Source organism: Habropoda laboriosa, unplaced genomic scaffold (genome assembly GCF_001263275.1).
Source record: "Habropoda laboriosa isolate 0110345459 unplaced genomic scaffold, ASM126327v1 scaffold87, whole genome shotgun sequence".
NCBI classification, from domain to species: domain Eukaryota; kingdom Metazoa; phylum Arthropoda; class Insecta; order Hymenoptera; family Apidae; genus Habropoda; species Habropoda laboriosa.
The window spans coordinates 245,400-267,951 of record NW_017100209.1 but is presented as its reverse complement, the minus strand read 5'-3'; the positions used below and the strand labels follow the sequence as shown (position 1 = coordinate 267,951).

The 22,552-nt window shown below is 38.8% G+C and overlaps 1 protein-coding gene across 1 annotated transcript in view; it reads left to right on the top strand.

The window, feature by feature from the left end:
• Positions 1 to 22,552, top strand: part of LOC108570726 (Down syndrome cell adhesion molecule-like protein Dscam2) — a 156,148-nt gene that overhangs the window by 58,123 nt on the left and 75,473 nt on the right. Inside the window, 1 exon segment of the mRNA XM_017932627.1 lies at positions 17,401 to 17,587. Within this exon segment, the coding sequence (XP_017788116.1) occupies positions 17,401 to 17,587 (187 nt within the window).

Here is a 22,552-nt window from a genome sequence, read left to right as displayed (position 1 = left end):
TCACACACGATCCCATATTACCAGCCTCTGAGCACATTGTCTCGTAACACTTTGCACGGTACACAAGTAACCGTTACCTTGAAAGTTCTTTCTTCTGGAGAATTGTTGCACTTGACGATGGGGGTCTGCTTATGAATATTTTCCGAATTTTTGGTATCGATGTACGTATTGTTTAGATTTATTATCGTTTTTGTACAAATTTGCCATCGATAATATATAGATTTATTATCGATATTTGGGTAGAAAATTTTACACACGCGTTAAAAATTGTTAAACGCTGGAAATATTAAATTGGAAAAATAATAAATTAATTGGAGGTAATTGGAAAATAGTAAATTCGTTAACTCGTTATCACAGTATTTTTCTCGTGCGCTACAAATTTTTGAACACTAACGAAATTAGAAAAGTTTCACAGTCAAACTTTAAGTAGTACAAATGCGAAATAAATCAGACGAAGGAGAGTTGGTTTCGTTGTAAGTAAATTTCTTCGCCCCCATGGCTTCACTATGGAATGACAATATATTATTTTACATAGTTCGCGTAAATCCGACGTGTGTCCAATGAATGATACTAAATAACACCGACATTCCACACGTTTCCCACTCTGTTTTTCAAAAACGAAACTCCCTTTTTTCCTAGGGAAAAGTCTCCCGTTTCAGCTCATTCGAAACGCTCTGTGCTACGTAAACAAAACTGTTGGGCGAAGTAACGGGAAAAAATATCGCGGAAACTGGTCGTTTCCATGGAATATTAATGATAAATCGATCGACGTCCACGTGAACCCGTGGCATTCATGAGTTTTCACGTTTCACCGGTGGCTGGTTTCCCTGAAATAACCCTCCGGTTCGGTTATTCGGCCTCCGCGCGCTGTTCTCTCCCGTGGCTCATAAAAAATGCAGTCCCGCGATCGCGCATGCATTCCTCATCAAAGCAGGCGCCGCCCCAGGGGGTGGGTAGCACTGCAGGCGTGGAATACGGGGGGGAGAGGAGGAGGAGAGAAAAGGGAACAGGAGGAGAAAGGAAAATATTCCGCATTGATGTTTCTTCCTTTTTTTCACGGCTCTCGTTTTGTATTTAAGTCACGTAACACGCAGCTGCCCCCCGCTTCCGCCCACAATCCCCCATCTGCGTGTCGAATAATACGTCCCTGCGAGAGAGACGGAAACGCGATCATTTAAGCTCGTCGTTCACTTACACTTGGGGTTTTTCTTGGAAATTTTCGAATGTCTTCTGCTTTGCTTTCCTTAGTGAACGTAGTTCATTCGTTTCTTACTGAAATTATGGTCGGTGTAATTTGCTTTTGTATTGCGAAATTAAATTTCTTTTGAATTTAAAAAAAAAAGCAAAAGTCAGTCCATTTTAGCTTAATATTGTGAGATTAAATATCTTCTCAGTTTTCAGCAGAGGAAAGCTCGGTTCACTTTAGCTTAATATTGCGAAATTAAAGTTCTTCTCAACTTTAACCGAAAAAAGCTCAGTCCATCTTTTATATTGCGAAATTGGAATTCTCCTCAATTCTCACCCCAAAAAGCTCACTGTCGGCCCACTTTATCTCAATATTGGGAAATGGGAATCTTCCCAATTCGTACCAAAAAAAGCTCAGTCCGCCTCATCTTAATATTGTGAAATTGAAATTCTCAATTCTCGCCAAAAAAGCTCACTTCGTTTTAGCTCAGAAAAGCTCGCTCCATTTCATCCTAACACTGTCAAACAAAATTTCCCCCAAATTCTCACCAAAAAAAAACCTCAGTCCACCTTATCTCGATCCAACAAAATGAGATTTATCCCCAATTTTCTCAAAAAAAAAAATTCAGTCCACCTTGTCCATAAAACGGCAACGAAAAAGCGGAAGGTGAGCAGGAAACGAACGACAGGAATCCCATCTCCTTTTACTTCTCCCGAGGTTCGCAGCAAGCGAGAGTATCGATCATTCGTGAAAATATCGTAAACAGGGAAACGATAAAGGTGGACGAGTAGTACTGGCGTAAAAAGAAGAGAGACAAAAGATGCAAAGTTGGAAAGGTTCTCGCAGGGTCGCTGTGTCGTCCTCGTAATTCAGAACGTGTCGAGGGATCCTAAATGTATGACGTAGTTACACCTCGATCTTTTTATCTCCTCTTTCGCCCCCTCTCCACCCTTGGATCTCGATGGCTCGGCTACAATGACACCAGGCGAAATATGCGAGCACTCGTACATTATCCGTGCGCGTCGCGCGTCAGACACACGAAAGCAATTTACAACACGTCGATATTTCGCTGGAGAACACGTTGTAGCAGAAGTAAGAGATATTCATGGTGGTTGGTGAGCATCGGTGTGAATTAGTGTCCTCGAATTTAACCAGAAGTCTAACGTATTTCATTGTATATATTTTCAGCGAAATGTGTTTCTTTTTTTTTTCCCCAGTATATATTTAAAATACTCTCTCTGAATTCACGTGGAAATAATTCACTCTCTGGTAATTTTATTTGATACCTTGATGTGTTTGTAAATTACTGCTTCCGGTTTACCATTCGAATTCAATTTCTCCTCGATAATTTTTTCAACGAGGAAATTTATGCTGAAATATCTCACGTTTGTTTCTGCGTCATTGAACAAAACGAGGACATCGTGGTAACACCGATATTCGTCGCTTTGTTTCAACACCAAAATGGAGTAGTACCGACGAATTTCATTGGTTTACATAACTCGAGGCTTATTGTTAATGCATGATACATTTCATACTATGAATAAGTTCATCATTCATGGTCTAGTCATGTACCGTCTAGTTTCCAGGAACCTAGCGTGCTGGGACTCGTGATTTCTGCTTTATCGTACATGAATTGATAACTCACGTCTGACTATGTATAAACCTCTGCTACTTTCCTCGTATATAAATCGCGAGAGGTGCTCCGTTTTGTGCATATTTTCACCGAAAATCGCCGACACGTGATACTTGTCCAGGTACACTGTTAGCATAATGTACTCTGCGACGCTGTCTGACACTGTATAGTCTTGTACTACTCGTCTGACCACAGAAAGGCGTGCTAGTAGTACAAGTCGGTGATACAGGAGACAGGGTTGCTTGTGAAAGCGTAGAAATATTAATGTTTGAATTTGTGCAATCTGTTTTTCTCATTATTGCCATTTTTCCTAATTTTTTTGTTAACTTTTATTCACTTACTCACTCAAAATTCTCCATTAAAACCTTTTAACCGAGAGTTCACTTCTCAACCAGAAATTGAATCTCTCTAGATTACAATTAAAAACGAATTCAAATTACAATTATTTCATTTCTCTTGTTGCAAATAAAACAAAGAAAATCGTGCAATTAGAAATAAACAATCCTTCGATGAATAAACCATCGTGTTCCAAGTATCGACGAACCAACGAGTTAACTCGTTTTCCCAGACTAAAAGGGTAACCCTGTTTCTATCAATCTCTCTCCCACACTTTTTTCTCAATTTTTCGTCACCGACGAGACACACAAAGTTTACCTTAAATCTATTACAAATTTCGTTACATTGTTAACGCGTTACTAAATTGCACGAAAAGTATTCCAGATTCAGGGAATGTTGTATCGGTAAATTTCTCTCGTCTCGAATTTTTCCCCGGGAAAATATTAAAACGCGGTGTCTGACGATGCACGGACCCATACTACTTGCCGCTCGGCTAATCGGGGGAAAATCTGGAAGTACAGGGCGGCAACGAAATCGCTAATTGAAACGAACGACGCGTCGCGCTATTTTTCCCCTCTCCTTTTTTTTTTTTTGCCATTCAAATTTCGCCGCGTAACCGTTTCGAATTGGCTACTAAAAAACGGAAAATTGAACGGCGCGAAGGGGGGTGACCCTTGACGCGGCCATTTTCCACACGTGTCGGCCAATTACCCACGGTGTTTTCGATCGGTTGCGGTGCGAACGATTATTGCCCCGTGGTAATTGCAGAATCCAATAACAAACGTCCTTGAAGTGGACCACTCCCATCGAGACCCCACTTTGTAATTTAATAGCCGGGGCAGAACCGCCTCAATTATGAGTTATTGCCACTCCTGGCAAACTTATCACGCCACCCTGAATCCCAATTATTTATTGTGTCACTCTGATTAATTCTGTCGCCGAGTCTGTTGTAATTGGGTGAGAATGATTCGTTTAAATGCTGGTTTACTTTTTCTTTAATATGCCAATTAATCGACGTCGCCTTGGGATTTCCGATGGAGATGTAAATTTTCAATTTGAACCACTGTGCTGTTGTTGTTTTGTACTCGTTCCTTTTTATGAATTATTTATGCGCTGTTCGAGTTCCAGGAGTAAGCTGGTTTCTGAGTTTTTGTCGCGTGTCTCGCGGTGGGATTTTATCTGCTATAAAAATGTATCTTTAGTCAGTATGAGGTAAGAGTTTTCAATATATATATTCCGCTTTAAACTCGTACAATTTTATTAATTACTGCTGCACACTATCAAAGTGTGAACGATATAAAAATTAGATTGAAATCAATGACTCGGAATCAATATTTCACTCTCTCGTCTGACTTATCACCGGGCCGTACTACTTGGCAAGAACTTAAATTCGGGATTGTGTTCCGTAATATTAATTTATACATGTGATTTACGCAAATTGCACGAAATTCCTTCGACACAATCAAACGGTGAACGATACAAAACTTAGATTAAAAAATGAACTACTTCGAATCAATATTTCACTCTCTCGTCTGACTTATCACCGAGCTGTACTACTGTACGAGAAACTAAATTCAAGTTTGTGTTCGTATAATTTAACTACACACTTCCTAAAGTACACAAATGAAATTATCAACAAGTAGACACACTAAAGTGTGAAAAAAGAATTACTTCACCCAAGAGAATCTTCCTAAAAATTCACTCGGAGCTTATTTACCGTTCTGTCGACGACACGAGCGAGGCCACTACGCATTCTACGGGGAATCAAAGATAAATCTTAGTAGAACGATTCGACAAATATTGGTATTACAGGATAGGAGTGAAAAGAGGGATAGCGAGGTAGGGGAATTGGTGGAACAACGCGATGGAAAAAGCGGAAGGGGTATGGTAGACGGGTGTGAAGGGTCGAGTGGGACAGAGGGAGGGCATTGTAGATTGGATGGTGACAAGATGCGGTAAAATTGCAACTGTTGGATCTCACGTTCCACGCCCTCACGTGCCACGTACAGGCACACCATTCTGCCAGATTTTGCGAGCTCACGAATGAGCTCTCCCATCGATCGATCGATGGATTGCCGGAGCGGAAATGACGGGGACCCTTTGACACGCGACTTCCACGATTGATGGAACGATGCCGTTTAATGTTATGTCGTTTTATTCCGGTTTTATTGGCCACTCGTGGCACCAACGTCGCGTAGAACGTTGCGTGGCAAAGGGGAACAAAAGCTCGATGCTCGTTTGGATGGAAAATTTGCCACGGGAATTTTCAAGAAATTATACGAATTCGAAATTTTTTAAGGAATTTCTGGTGTGTGTAGAAGTGTAAGTCATTGAGACTTTCAATTTTTGTCTTAAGTTAATTAGACTCATTTCTTAATTTCAAATTATTTTAATCTAATTTTTCCGTGCATAAAAATCGTCCCTCTTTTAAATATAAAATGTACTCTGAAAAATTCAACAATGTTACAAATACTAATAAACAGTGCATACAAGAAGAAAAAGTAATGTAACCAATAATTAAGTCAAAATTTCCAATTTTTCAAATTTCTATCCTAATATCCTTCTATAGCAATAAATTTCTGTGATAAAAACCCCAGAAACGTGAAATTCGTCGATACCAATGATCAATGCCACTCTCGAAAAAGGATCAACAATTACGTCAAAATTTCGAATTCAAATTTCCACGAGAGTATCCTTTCACAGCAATAAATGTCGATATGAAATTTCTGGGAAAGCACCGAAACACCATTTCCCAGCAAAAAAAAAAAACCCAAAAACGTGAAATTCCCGAAATGATTAATAAGAGCCGCGAGAAAGAAGAAGCAATCGACTCAATGAACGAGGTTCACGTGACACACACACACACACACGTGACAGAGAGAATTCGAAGAATCGCGCGGTGGCGTGTGTAAATCATGCTTGGACGATGCAGAACGGTAAAACTCGAGCGGCTAGCCGATTATACGAGCCGTGGTTTGGCGAAATTGGTCTGCGCGATGACCAGCGGTGGGGTGCGGATTATTGATCAGATTATTTGGAAGACGTAGCCAGCTGTTCGGTTCGCAGACCGAATCGGATACACGAATTATTCACGTATCGGTCTGATCGAGAGCGGCCGCCGCGATAACGTGCGACCAGTAAAACGCATCGGTGCGGCATCGTTTCGACGAACGAACCGGAGCTCTTTTGAAAATCCATAAACGGAGGGGGAACCGCAATGTTGAGTAATGGCACGATTGAATAATGTACGTTTTAATGGGTGAATTTTTCCATTTGCATTAACGGTTTAATGAACGAGAAAATTTGTTGGGTTTTTGATGGGATGTTGGTAATACTTGGAAATGATGGAAGAAAATTCGGGTTACTTATCGATGCCAGGTGAATATTTGAAGATTCGAATTGGATAGTTTGAAGTGGTTGGTAATTCGAAGTGAGGTAATGGAGACTTAATGTAAGCTATCCCAATTTAAGTTGATATAAGTTGATCTTACTCAATTTACCTCGAAGACAATTAGACTCAATTTTAACTCAATGTGGCCCATCGCGTGATTCGATTAAACTTAATGCAATTTAACTCAATGTAAGGTAACTTAATCGAACTCAATTTGACTTAATGTAACTTAACGTGAATCAATTTAACTTAACACGACTTTAACTCAATGTAAGGTAACTTAATCGAACTCAATTTGACTTAATGTAACTTAACGTGAATCAATATGACTCAACGAAAATTAACTTAATGCAACTCGAGTTAACTCAATATGACTCAACGAAAATTAACTTAATGCAACTCGAGTTAACTCAATATGACTTAACGAAAATTAACTTAATGTGACTCAATATGACTCAATTTAACTTACTGAAATCCAACCAAACTTAACTCGATGTAAATCTAACTTGACTAATATTCGCTTAGTGTAACTTGACGAAGCTTAACTTAACAACTCAAGAATCGAACTGTTCGAAACTCACTCGGCGGGATATCGCGAAAGGGTTAAAAGTGGTGGTCGGTAAATCAGGGAATAATGTATTCGCCGTGATGAATAAATTGGTGGAGTTATTGTGGAAGGCGGGCGATATAAATTAACGTTGGACGTCGTTGCGTCGCGCTTTGTTCAATCGTGTAGAATTTGAAGCATGAAATCTATACTCGGAAAAGCGACCAGCGCAAACACGCACACGTTGTACACACGCGTGTGTACACGCCTCGCCTTTGGTTCGATCCAGCTTCATGAATGCATAAAATGATGCCGGGTAAATAAGAATGGAGGAGGGTGGCCGGTTACAAATCACTATATCCACCAGCGATACATTTTTTCACCGCGAGGAGACACTTGCGTAAATTATGGAAGTATTTACATATCTTTCAAGGGACATGACCCTTTGACAGAGAGAAATATTTTTCAACCCTCGACACACTGGTGGGATGTGTGCAGGATTTATACACTGGGTGCTTTTTGTAGTATAGAATGTTTGGCGGAGAATTTTTTGAAATACCGTGCTTGCGTGCTTTTTTTCCTCTTTTTTTTTTTATTTGCTGCAAGCTCTTGACAGTGCAAGGGTATTGTTTACTAGAGGATATTTCTTGATGCATTGTGAAATTTATGCCGTATGGAGAGTGATGAAGTTCTTTCGAATGTTTTATGGTCTTGAACCTGAGAGAATAGCGTCTGTTCGGAGCTTTTTTAAATATTGTGAGTTTTACAGAGATCTTTGAATTGTGAGAAATTTCAGGTCGTCCTGAGATCGACGGTAGGAATTGTTTAACGTGTCCCAAGTTTTATCGCGTAATAAAATGGAATTTAGTTTGAATATTGCAAAATTGTTGCAATATAGTTGCAACTTGTTTTCATTATAGTTACTCAACAATGAAGGAGCATTATTTGTATAACACTTGTCGTTAATTCTGAACTGTCAAAGAATTGACACGTGTTCCCAAAGTATTTTACATTTATCTGAAACTCTTGACAGTAAAGAAGGAGCCCATGCATGATATATATGATGACGTTTCTTAACGCGTCGTAAATTCTATACTGGTAGGAAGTTTGGAAATTTTCCCCGGGAGATAGGAACTCGGAAAACTGTCATGGGATAAAATATGCGACGCAGAATACATTACGAGCACATCATCAAATTTTCTGTTGCGTCAATTCTATAGCGAAGTCTGATGTACCGATTAAACGTATTGATTACAGTCGTCTGTTTGACATGTTATTGACTTGTATCACTTGTCGAGCGGTATTCAATCCTTCACGTGTCTGATTACAGAGTGGCTCGTGTCATATAACGATAATAAAAATCGAATCGCCTGTTTGAGGCAATATCGATCTGTTCTACTTAATTTTTAATGTAAACTTCAATTGTTCGTCTCTGCAAACATAGTTCTGTACTACTTGATTCTTTGGTTGGAAAATACTTCTCTTAGATTGCTACGATTTGCGTAATACTGGACAAAAGTGTACCACTTACACTTTTTTATGGATTTTAGATAAAGTTTTGGATTTGGAAGAAATTGTAGAAAATCCAGGATAGTTGCAATTTTAGGAAATTTTAATAGCTAGTACAGGAGAAATTCTCCATCTCGAAATTTCACGTAACTTATCTCAGCGTTTACTTTATCTGACCGTTGCTCTACAAGTAACACAGCACTACACGTAGCCAGACAAGTGATGAAGCTCGAACACCGGCCGACAAGTGATACAAGCCAGCGTTATGTCGGACAAGTAGCTTGCTCCTGTGCGTGATCAGCCACGTACTCGTATATATCAAACCTTGCTGTACATCCACACACGAACAAAAATTCGTTATCAATACTCTCCGGAAAAAATTCTAATAATACACTCCATATAAAATTCGTGTGCAAAACTGAAAATTTAGAAACTCAGAAACAGAAATACAGAAAAAAAATATCACATCTCACAATTTCTTGTCGAATATTTATCACTTTTGTCCCAAAATTATGGAATGTCCTCTTAAGTTTCATAAAAACAAAAACCCATTGCCTCCTTCGTTCAAATATTTCTCACTTTCGTCCCTAAATTGCAGAATGACCTTTTAAATTTCATAAAAAACAAAAAACCGTCGCCTCCTTCGATTCTTCGTTCAAATATTTTTCACTTTCGTCCCAAAATTATGGAATACGCGTTTAAACTTTACAAAAATAAGAAACAATTGCCTCCTTGGATTCTTCGTTGAAAATATCAATTATTCTTGTCCCGAAACTAGAAAATGACCTAACACAAAATTTCCTTATCGCTCCATCCCTCACACGAGAGATCGAACTCGCTGACGCGTGCGTTTCCCGTTAATTTCAATTCCGCGGCGTGTCCGAATAGGTCGAAATAAATTCCCCCGTGAACGTGTCGTTGAACTAGGATCATAGCAATCCTCGGAGGAGCGTTTTCGAAGTTGCATCGCGACCGAAACCAGGCGGTTGACAAAACAATTTCACCGTATTTGCTTTTACCAGCTAATCCAGTCGCGTGATTTATCCCTCGCGGTCCCGGAAATACGTGTGCGACTAACACAAACACGAAGATTGATCATTATTATAATCTGGTACGATGGGAGTGGAGGGATGGTGGACGTACAGGGAACATCTGCTACTGCGAACTCCTCTCATCTATCTCCATCACGCAGCCGCAGTTTCGCACATGCATAATCTCGTGCCCGGTTGTCCGACAAGGAAGATCCATTTCTGATCTTATTTAAACGGGATCGCGGCCCGATTGTGCTCTCGCGCCTTTGCCCGTGTGCCGATTAGTATTCCGAGCCGCGTTTCCGGGCTCTTTTCACGCGTAAACGCAGTCGAATGAAATTTCGCTCCCACCTTCTCCTTCAGTTCTCGAATATAATTTTCCACTCTGCGGATTAGTTCACCGATGAAATTCCGGTTCATTTGTTGGATTAATGGTTTTTACGTGGATACAGAGATTATGTATGACGGAGGAATAAATTGTTTAAAATTCTCTTTGATCTTTTGGTACTCGTGAAGACAGAGTGGAGATTTTAACGGTGTTTCAGAGTTTTAATGGTTTTTTACTGGGGATAATTTTAGTAGGTCGGAGGAAAATTGGAGGGAATGTTGAAATTATTTTTTGGGTGACAGTCTTTCCGTTGTTCTCGTTGTGAATTAAGTCACTTTGTTCTGGTAACCGTGAAATTGTCTGGGCAATGTCCTTTTGTTGAATTTCTTTTGAATTTTTAAATGTTTCTAGCATGCAGTTTTTAAACTAAATAAATACAGGATATTTAATCGATTTTAATGATTTTTAATAGAAATAGTGTTTCAGAAAAGTTGAAAAACACCTTTTCCTTAAGCTTCTTTCGAATTTTGAAACACCTTTAACCATTAATTTCTTAAACTAAATAAATACAGGATATTTAATCGATTTGAATGATTTTTAGAAGAAACAGTGTTTCAGAAAAGTTGAAAAACACCTTTTCCTTAAGCTTCTTTCGAATTTTGAAACACCTTTAACCATTAATTTCTTAAACTAAATAAATACAGGATATTTAATCGATTTGAATGATTTTTAGTAGAAATAGTGTTTCAGAAAAATCGAAGTTAATTCTCAAATTAATTTTACACATAAATTCTTATATATTCTGTGTGGTTGATAATCTTCTCACTCTTTTCATAGTCAATCAAGAGACCTTATTCCTCTAACTATAAAATCACTCGTAAAATATCCTTTCCTTAAATTTCTTTTGAATTTCAAAATACCTTTAACCATTCATTTAATAAATTGTATTCACTTTCAATGGGAACAGTGTTTGAGAAAAATTCAAGTCAATTTTCAAAATGTATTCTGCGTAGTCGACAATCGTTTCCCTCTTTCCATACTAAATCACGTCACTTTACTCCACTAACCACAAAATCACGTATAAAACACATTTCCCTGAAATTTCTCTATCATCTGAAAATACCTTGAACCGTTAATTCCCCAAAATAACTAAATAATTAAATTACCCTCGCACCACAGCCTCCAACACACTCAATTTACCCCACTCCACGTCGCGATCCATCTGAATCGCGGCATCTTCCACGGCCAAAATTCAGTCGGACCAAAGAATAAAGGAAAGAACCGGTCTGCGAAGGAATCAAGAGAAAAGAAACGATCGAATGGAAATCGTAAGTTCGTTAAAGTCCACTCATCGATCCACGTTTAATTAATAACACAAGACCGACGCGTCTCTCCCCCGGTTTTCCCAATCGATAAGCATTCCTTCGTCGATTCCAAGGGACAGACACACTCCAGTGTCCGTTTTCTCTATCAATACGACTGAAATACTTCTCGATATTCATCGATGCGCGATTACGTCCGAATAAAACGGAGGCATTGAAGTAAATAAAAAGCGTTTCGAAGCTTTTCATTAAAATTTAAGAAATCCGTCTCTTTTCGCGGGGGATCGCCTCTATTAGACGGGAGGCTCTTCTACGTTTCCTGCCTATTATCGCACGACAAATCAATTATCAGCGGGAAGGGGGAGGGGAACCGTGGAGAAGCAATAATCGAAACGAAGGGATAGATAAGAAGGATTCCTTCTGCTCGCTCCGTTGATTCCGCGATTTTCTCTTGTATTTATCGCCGGGTCCTCTCGACGTCTGCGCGTTTTATGCCGCGTGAAGCTTGATTGAAGCGTGGATGTTCTTTCCTCGAGAACGGCGGATATTAAGGATCATCCCTTCCGTGGAGGAGGCGGGGAGATATTAAATATCGAGGAAATACGCAGCGAAGTGTGCGGTGAAATTCAATTGGAGATTTCGTTCGGTGGATTGTTTGGCTGAGTGTTTATTTAAATTTTAGAGTTGTGCACAGAGTGAAGTAACATGAAATTATACGTAATTTTGGGATGTGAATGGGAAATTGAACTGTGGTCTGTAAGAAAGTAGAGGAAAAGATGTAAAGGAACCTGAATGCAAGTTAATTCATTTTTTCTAATTAGTTAACACGTTGAGCGCGGAGCCGATTTCGCTCTGCTTTCCGTCCAGGCGGCACACAGCGGCGATCACTTCGCGAGCTGTTCGGTTATAGAGTATAACAGAATTTTCTGTAAAAACAAGAAGAACAGGAAGAACAACAACCTTCGAACAGTTAACCCTCTATGGGCCCGTGTAACTTTCAAGTCACATACTAATATATCGATATTTTATTAAACAATTGAACTTTCTTCCACAAAATGACATAAAGGTCTTGTTGTACAATGTCTCCTTATTAACCAGTAACTTTCTTGATAACCGTTGTTACCTCAAAGTTACAATATGTATTCGTTATGATAAAATTGCCGAAACTGCTGAATTCACTGTTATTCTGTATTTATAGATCGATATTTGCTAATTTTACGTTACATCAATTCTTTTACAGTCAAGAAAAATATTCGGCCCATAGAGGGTTAATTTATTATCCTAGAAACTACGTTTAACGTTACAAAATATCTCGGAGGAGAATCATTCGAGCCGTGGAATAATTTCTCACGAGATCCCGAGGAATTTAGGCGTCGAATGGGGCAGCAATCGGACAAGGAGAGCGAGAGACGATCGATCCTCGTTAACGGGCGTCGCACGAGCGGAAATAATTCATCGGATGAATTATTTCGCCCGGTCCCGGTTCGCGGCTTAAAATACGTTTTGACGCGTCTTGCGTCTCAGCGCCGCGACGCCGGATGAAATTTCCACCCCTCCCTTTAGTACCTGCTAACATACGAGGCTCTTCTTCGTTACCAAATTCTGATTCTATTTCCTGGCTGAGCCTTTCGACGAATTCTCTTTTGCTCACGTGCAATCGAACACAAATCTCGCCTAATTTTTTTGGTATTTTGGAAATTTTTTGGTTCTCAATTTTTTAGGTCATGTAGAATCACCCCCTTTTCGCTTGTACCACCAGTTACCAAACACCCTGTATATATACTGTTAGATTTTTATTTATAAATAATAGTGACGCTTTTACATAAACACAGAAAACCTTAATATTGTTCGAGTTACAACGCCGATACTGCTGCCTTTCTACACACGTTTCTTTTCTTCTACCGTGGAGAGCCGGAAAAGGGGCGATCGGACACGAACGCCCACCCCGGAAATCGGCAGATCCCCATCGGCGCGCTCAGCTCCTATCGATCGCGATTATACATAAAGGCTTATTTCCAACATATACTGAAATACTTGTCGAGCAGCTGTTTTAAATTGAAGACACTTACGACTTGGATGGTGCTTTACTTCTTCTGAATCGAGGATCTCCGTCTCTTCGCAGAGTGTTCGAATTAGATAGGAAAAAATGAGAAAGTTCTTGCGATGCTACTTATTAATCAGCTGCGAGTTTTCCACGGTGTCTAGCCACACGTTAACGATTTCCATTGGTTGGATCGTTGCGTTTCATAAAGGAGCAAGCAACCCTCGTGTATCTCGTGGTTACGCACGCGATCCCCCTCCTTATCTTCGCCCATTACCTCCAACACGCCGGGGAAACGTTTTCACGGCTGTCTGCGTGCCGTGGAAAAACGCTGCTCTTTGCATTTCTCCGTGTTTCCCCGCTGCATCGCGTTGCTGATTCGCCACTGCTGAGGATCGCGGAAACCGGACGATTCTTCATCCGGAAATTGGCCTGCACGATGGAATTAACTTTTGCCGAAATAAGGGTTTGCTTTCGTCGGGAATGGGCGGAATTTCAGATTGACGAGTGTTTTCGTGGTCGTGCAAAACAGTTTCTGTGAAATTTGCAGTGTTTCTTTTTAATGGAAGAGCTGATAAATTTTGTCTCCTTTGAGGATTATGATTTCGGTACTAAAAATTGGGCGAGAAGACTCTTGAAGCGGAGAAATATTTCGGTATTTATGGAAATCAATTTTTGTAAGATTTGCATTGTTTTTCTCTTAATGTGTTAGGATGTGCTCGTGGTAGTTGCAACCAACTTTCGAGCTTTGTCGAATTTAGGACGTGGTGTGCCCCGAGTAAATCTAATAGGTTCGCCTTCGAAGGACCACCTCCGTGATTAGGAGGACAAAACAACTACAGTAAATTCTCCACAAGTGTCAGTCCGCAAGGAAGCTAAACCTGACACTTGTAGAGTCAGGGACTACGTTTTCGAGCCTCGCGCCCGCCTTTGTAGTTTGCCGAACGTAGACAAGGACAGCGAATAAAAGATAAGGATGAAACGTGAGTCGAGGCAACCAAGCGATTTAAATATCAACTTTTTTAATTTTACTGATGAAAATGACATAAAACACGACATAATTTGAACATTTACTTATTAACACGTTCATTGTCTGGCGTGACAGTGGCGTGGCGTGTTTAGAAAAACATCTCTCGATTCTTCGCGGGCCAAGAGTCGCCAGGCCTAAGTGCGTGGCCCCCCGTGGCGGTCGCCACAATATAAACTTTCGAATCCTTAACTACAGATACTAAAAATTTTGCAAAGTGGATCTCTGCAGGTCTCGAAATGCCACTCTTAAAAGGTCGTTGACACTAAAAATCGTGGACCATACCTGATAGCAATTTCTAAGATTCCGGGAAACCAAATTTTGAGTTGTTAAGAACAAAGCTCGGTACAGAATAGTAATGGAAAACACTGAAACGGTATGAAAGGCTCTCAATATTTAAAGTGGAGCCTCGTGGCTGGAAGATCCTGCAGGAGCGTCACAGTTATCGATCCGGGACGACTATATTTAAATGCTGAAATCGAACCTCCATTTTCGACTACTGAACGGAATAATTTGCTACCTGTCTGTGACTAGGGTGAACAGTCTTTTATTAGAAGTAGCACGAAACATTTCTGGAGCTTCGTGAAAACAATCGATTATAGAGATGACTAATTAAAATTGATAAAATTGAAACGTGCAAAATTAAACTTTGCGTTGTACAATTTGAAACAGAGCTCTGTGTATATTAAAAATAATTCTTGGAAAAATTGCCTGAAGAGCGTACTTTAAAATTGAAAAATTTCCAATAAATTTTATCGGTGCATTTTTCGAAAATTATTAAGTAACGAGGGTAGAAACAAATTTTTCAAAAAATCAAAAAAATCCTGGCGATATAAAGAGAGCCTTGCAGAAAATTTGGAAAATTGCTGTGTTCGAAGATTACAAAAGCGAAAATTTAGAAAATTGTTGTGTTGGAAGATTACAAAAGAGAAAAGCAAAAATTTCGACCCAAAAATACAAATAAAAATTCCTATCGACACAAAAATTTCCTTGGGGATAACGAAAAAGATTGCCCGCGATTAAAGCAAACCTGCAGAACCAAATAAAAAAAAAAGAAAAGGAACAGTATATCCCCTCTTAAGATAAATTCAAAAGAAGCTGCTGTTTAAAAGGAGTGGCAAAAAATTCTCGTTACCATGCAAACCACTTATTTAGCTAAAATACAGAAAGCCTCTTATCCTCTGTGCAAAGAAGCAATCTCCATTTCCAAATCACCGCTCTCCTCCCTGTGCCATTAGAAATAAAGAGAAAAAAATCGAATGCGTAAGAAAAGCTCCCTCTGTCTGAAAAACCACCGGATTCTTCCGTTCGCAGGATTCTTTTATTGCGGAAGGTACGAGAGAGAGAGAGACAGGGAGAGAAACATCGTGTGTAACACTGTGTTGTAACGAGTGGAATGAGCGAGATGATTGGGTGATAAATCAAGAGGAACTCGAACCGTTTTCCGTAGAACGATTTTTAATCCTGCGGATTTCGAATTAAATATTTCAGCGGGCCGATGACGCGGTCGCTCGCTTCCCAGGCCGTTTAATCTCAGGCTGGCCGTAGTGTCAAATCGATGTGGAATGTAGGTCGAATTCGGCTTACCGGAATTGATTTCTCCGGTTTCTGAATTATTGTTGTAGTGCACGTGCACTGGACCGTGTGTGTCAGTTCGTGTGGGTGTGTGTTCGGTGTCTCTCTTTGTTTCAGCCACTTGTTAAGTTCCGTTAAATATGTCCGAATACGTCGTTAACCCTTTCATGGGACACGTGTGTTCCGTTTGAGTGCTCGAACGAAAATTGATCGCAATTCTTGGCTTTGTAGCGTAATCGTTTTTCGCCTAATTATACGACGCGCCCCGAACCACGCACGACGCGACCCCCCGTAGCCTAAAATTTCACAAAAATATATTACACAATATGGACCAAAATTTTGCAAAAATTCAACGCACAATATACACCAGTCTTACAAAAATATATTACACAATATGGACCAAAATTTTATAAAAATTCAACGCACAATATACACCAAAGTCTCACAAAAATATATTACACAATATGGACCAAAATATTGCAAGAACTCGACCGCAGAATATACACCGAATTGTCACAAAAATATATTACACAATATGGACCAAAAAATTGCACAAAAATATTACACAGTCGAGACTAAAATCTCACAAAAATCTATTACACAATAGAGACAAAAATATTGCAAAAATTCATTGCACAATATACACCAAAATTTCACACAAATATACTACATAATGTGGACCAAAATTTCACAAAAATATATTACACAATGTGGACCAACAGTTTTCCAAATTTCAACTCACAGTGTACACCAAAGTCTCACAGAAATATATTACACAATATGGACCAAAATATTGCAAGAACTCACTGCAGAATATACACCAAAATGTCACAAAAATATATTACAGAATATGGACCAAAAAATTGCACAAAAATATTATACAATAGAGACCAAATATTACAGAAATGTATTGTACAATAGAGACCAAAATCTCACAAAAATATATTACACTATATGAACCGAAATATTACAAAAAATTATTACACAGTCAAGACCATAATCTCACAAAAATCTATTACTCAATAGAGACCAAAATATTGCAAAAATTCATTGCACAATATACACCAAAATTTCACACAAATATACTACATAATGTGAACCAAAATTTCACAAAAATATATTGCGCAATGTGGACCAACATTTTTCCAAATTTCAACTCACAATGTACACCAAAGTCTCACAGAAATATATTACACAATATGCACCAAAATTTTGCAAAAATTCAACGCACAATATACACCAAAGTCTCACAAAAATATGTTACACAATATGGACCAAAAAATTACAAAAATCTATTACACAATAGAGACCAAAATATCACAAAAATCCACATGGTACAGAGCAAAAGATCACAAACCAATACATTACGAACCAAATTATCAGAGAAATATTTTTTTCCACAGACGTAAACTCCTGAGACTTGCCATTATTCCAACTCCATTAACACTTCCATCTATCTTCTCTCTGTTCTCAGCCTGCATTCTCGAACTCGTGGTTGGTCAGCAAGGGCCGGTGTTCGTTCTCGAGCCACCAAGTACTCTGGTCTTTTCCAATACCACAGGCTCCCAGCTAAGCTGCTCCGCTCATGGGAGTCCAACGCCGCACGTCACCTGGATAACCAGTCCGGATCAGAGATCGGTCACCGCAGTTCCTGGACTAAGGTGAGCCAATTAATGCAAGTAGAAACTACCTTTAATTCCATTCGCTCTGCGTAAAAACACGCGGAATTAAACGGAACAGATGAGACGAAGCGGAAAAAAAAATTCCATACTCCAGTCGAAATTCTGTATTTTTTTTTTTTCTTTTTTGTAATACTTGTTCGATGATAATCTTCGTCGAGATAATTAATCATTAGACGAAATGCGAAAGGCGGTACAATATCGCAAGGCAGTATAAATTCGTCAAGTTTACAGCTACTTAAACGTAAATCACGTAACAATCGTCTTACAACTACCTAAAGCCGCATTAATCATGTCAGAGAGCGGATGTTCCTTAGAGACTGAAAGTAATTTAATTATAAATTAAGTCCGACTTTCGGTAGTAGTCAAAAATGTAATGAAGTTTGATCGTTTTTGGGTTGATAAAACAGGAAATTACGAATGTGAAGTATTGTGAAGTTTGGAAATTTAAAAAATGAAAAGTATGCCATAGTTTGCGTTAATAAATCGCGAAATTACAAATTTGAGAAATGAATGTTTACAAATACCGAATCACGTGAAATCAAAAACTTTCGAGAATTGGCCCACGTTAATAAATCACGAAATCACAAATTTCGAAAATATAAAAATATAGAACAGACAGTGAAATGGAATATTTGCAAATACAAAATCACGTGAAATCTCAAACTTTCGCGAATTGGCCCACGTTGGTGAATCGCAAAATTACAAATTTCAGAAATAAAAAGTGTGCAATAAGAGAAATAAAATATTTGCAAATACAAAATCACGTGAAATCTCAAACTTTCGCGAATTGGCCCACGTTGGTGAATCGCAAAATTACAAATTTCAGAAATAAGAAATATGCAATAAGAGAAATGAAATATTTGCAAATGCAGATCTCGAACTTTCGAAAAAATAGTCCACGTTGGTAAATCGCAAAATTACAAATTTCAGAAATAAAAAAAAAAAGCAGCAGGTTTAAATAAAATATTCACAAATACAAAATGACGTCGGATAATAAGCTCCCGAAGAATAGTTCCATACAGGTGAAAGAATCAGTGAAAAATAAATTCTGAAGTCTCGGGTCGATCGTTCATCTTATCGCGAGAGAATCCACAAAGGATATTTCACCGTGTCTGGTGTACTTCTATGGAAACGCGTGCACAGTAGTAGAGTACATACTACTCTACTTTCGTACCGGCGGGTTTTCCCCGGCGCGACGCGGCTTCCGGTAATTCCGTTTCAGCTATCGCGCGCCGCTTGTAAGATCCGCGTTTTCAGCTGAAAATTCGCGATTCGTAAGAGTGCGCGACGCGATAGAAAGGGCTAAGCGGATTAACGTGTCGGGATTTAGAAGTTCCGAGCCGCTGTAAATTGCCGGAGTTTCGAACGGCCGGTTTTCCAGCCCCCCAGACTTCCGGTGGCCATTGGCGAAATATGTGTACGCCGCTGAGGAACTTGATATTGCTCGTCTGAACCGTTAATATGTCGAAGAATAGCGATCAAAGGGATCTTCTTTTGCTTGTGTTTCACGTAATAGCGTCTTGTACGCGTTGTACGGGATTGTTTCGTTATTTTTCTCCGTGGTAACTTCGGGAAACTTCATTTATCAGAAGGTTTAAAGTAATTTTAATTTACGAAAAGAGACGGTAACAGATTATTTGCAAATTATTTTTTAAAAAGGACTAATATTTTATATTTTGCGATGGAATGAACGATAGAATTTCAAAGAATAATTTTTATTTAACACGTTAAGCGCCATGTCAGTCACCGGTGACTGACAGTATACTTTTCGTTCGGGCCGCGTCAGTCACTGTTGACTGACGATATACAATTTAAAAAATTATATTCTATTAATAAATTTTAAATAATTTAGAGATCATAGAAGAACGTACCTGAATATTACCTGTTACCAAAAAATAATTTTAACGAGTATTATTAAAACACATGCAGTCTTATCGCAACCTTGCACAGATCTCTGGCCGCCAGCATATCGGTGGAATCGTATATCGCGAGCTAAACGGAAAGGAAGACAAAACATGCTTGGCGCTTAACGTGTTAATAAAAGGAGCTAAAGTTTAAAATTTTGGGATGGAATATAAATGATAGAATTTTTTAGCAGGTGATTTTGAATATATTATTTATTATTTTGCATATTTTTATATTGAAGGAAGAAACGAATGAAAGTTATTTAATTGAAGATGGTGATTATTGCAATTAATTTAGATTTTGATCTATGAGAAAATCGTAGAATAGTATGATTCTATGAATCTTGTCAGACGAAACAGACGGTGTGTTCAATTTATCCAATCCAGCATTGTTCTATTACCCTTATCTGATCCCATGCTGTGCTATTCTACTTGTGCAATTAGGCACAGCAATTGCCCAATTAGATATACACCGATGACCCAAAAACTGTCTATCCATCACCCTCTGGCATTGAATTAATCATTAATTAAGCAGATAGATTCTTTAATTCGGTTGTGTATGAACTGTCTGATTAATCGTAGACCTGTTCTACTTGAAATATCGTTCCTGCGATTGTTAGACACTTGTATCAAAGTTTGCCTGGTAAAATCTGATTTTCTTTTGCTGGAAAACGTAATTACAGAGATAACTACGTAATAATTGTTCATTTTTTAATTAAATTTGATAAACAAACTTTGCATAAGTCGACCACAGAGACAAGGGAAAATATTGAAGTATAGAGAGTGTTCGAAAAAAAAGTGTTAACATTTACACAGAGAATTTTCCTTTTTCTACAAAAGAACAGAAGGTTCCAAGGTTATGTTAATAATGATAATGAACAAGTGGAGATACTTTGAAAGCAAAATACATCGTGTTGCAAGTTCTGCTTCTCTGAAAAGAAATTGCTTCCACAAATCATCTTGTTCAAAAATATCCTTTCACGTGAAATAAAGGAAAAATTGCTTTCGTTCTTGCTAAAAGAGGAAGAACGAAGGGAGGAGAAATTTTGACGTAAATGTAAAACGAGAATTTCCAAGTGGTGCATTCATGAAACACTCGTCGAATTCGAAGTGACTGTCGCGGCAATATCCGAAGGGAAAATTCCTCGTTGAATTTATCTGGGGGATAGAAGCGTAGAGATCGCGTAAGATCCGTATTATTGGAAGCTTGATGCCGCACGCCCGGCAATATCGTAACCGTGGCACCTGGGGAAACCATTTCCTCCCGGTAATTGAAATGTTCCTTATCCAATGGTCGTCTAGTAAGTTTGTCCGCAGCCAGACGTCCCACGGGAAAGCGTAACACCCTCGTTCGGGCCTTCCTCGATACGCTCGTGTCACGCGTTAATGATCGGGTCATTTTCTAGACAGAAGAATTGAAAAAACAGGAAAAACTAGGAGAAATATTCAGTTGTAAATCAATTAACACGTCGACTGGCATAGAAAATTTTCTGATCGTTCCAACTGCGCTGTTATATTGCTCACACGTGACTGACACTTCTGAAAATAGCAAATGAAATTTCCCATTTTAGTGGAATAATTGATTTCGAGTTGTTAAATTTTGGCGATTGAATTTTCATTGACCGATATTCTGTATTAAGTTATTTCTCCTTTTTGGGCGATATTTGTTCTTACGTAGTGTTTGTGAAAGAGTCATTTTGTGAAAGTTTGGAAAAATAATGTATTGGGGAGTATAGTAACATTGAGATTTTTAAGAGTTTTGAGAAGGTAATTGTGTTGTTTAAAAGAGCATTGTGAATTTGTCTGTGTATATATGGAGAAATTAGTTAGAATTGGTGGAAAACTATAGTACTATCTTCGTACTTGATGTAATTTCATGGTTTTCTGTTCTCATTACGTGATTAGAATGTACTTAAATATAGTATTAGAAGATTGTACTTGTGGGGCTCGTTGGCAGGGACGTTTGGTCGAGGTAGAGTCGATATCAAAGTGAAGATACATTCGTTCGCGACATTAGATGGGATGGGTGACCGTTTTTCTCTGGTTTGATGTATTAATTCGGGGCTTGAATTTCTCTGTGTCTATTCTGTTCTTTCCAAATTCTGAGGTCTCTCTCCAGCTGTTCTTTCCAAATTCAAAGGTCTCTCTCTGTCTTTCCAAATTCAAAGGTCTCTCTCTACTACTATTCTTCCAAATTTCTCAACGGTGGTGTCTTACTCTTTCCAAAATTCGGGGCTTGAATTTCTCTGTGTCTATTCTGTTCTTTCCAAATTCTGAGGTCTCTCTCCAACTGTTCTTTCCAAATTCAAAGGTCTCTCTCTGTCTTTCCAAATTCAAAGGTCTCTCTCTCTACTATTCTTCCAAATTTCTCAACGGTGGTGTCTTACTCTTTCCAAAACTTCAAACGTTCTCTGCGTTCCTCTGATACTCTTCTTCAGTTAATTCACTTACTTTCTTTCAGCAGTGTTAGAATTAAGGAAAACTATGTATATGTATGTATTGAAAAAAAAAAAATTTGAAAACAGTGTATAAGTGTATATTCTTAATACTTAATACTTAAAACAGAAAAATGCTTGAAAATTATAATGGTCCTATAGCTATACTCCGCTAATATTTTTTTTTAAATAATACAACCATGAAAAGAAGTTTCCACGTTTACTGAAATAACTTTTAACAAAAGACGTTGCAAAATGGAGAGATTAGAAGTACGCGACCTCATCAACCCCTAAGATTTTCAAAAAGCATTACTTCCACCTCTCGTTCCCCTTCCACAAGCTCCAGACGCATCGATCAGAGTCGAACATCGAAACAGAAGAGAACTCAGTAGCAGTTCGAAGCCGCAAAGAAGTTGGAAGAATTCAAAGGGAAAGCAACCCCTTTCCGTTCGTGTTCATCCCCGAAACGTTTCTCTTTGCTGTGTACTCTTCGCTTTTCACTCATTCAGACGTCGAATCTTCTCTCTTCATTCCTATCCGTCGAAATTCACCCGTTTCCATCCGCGCTTCGATACACGATGATCGATTAAAGACGCAATGGGGAA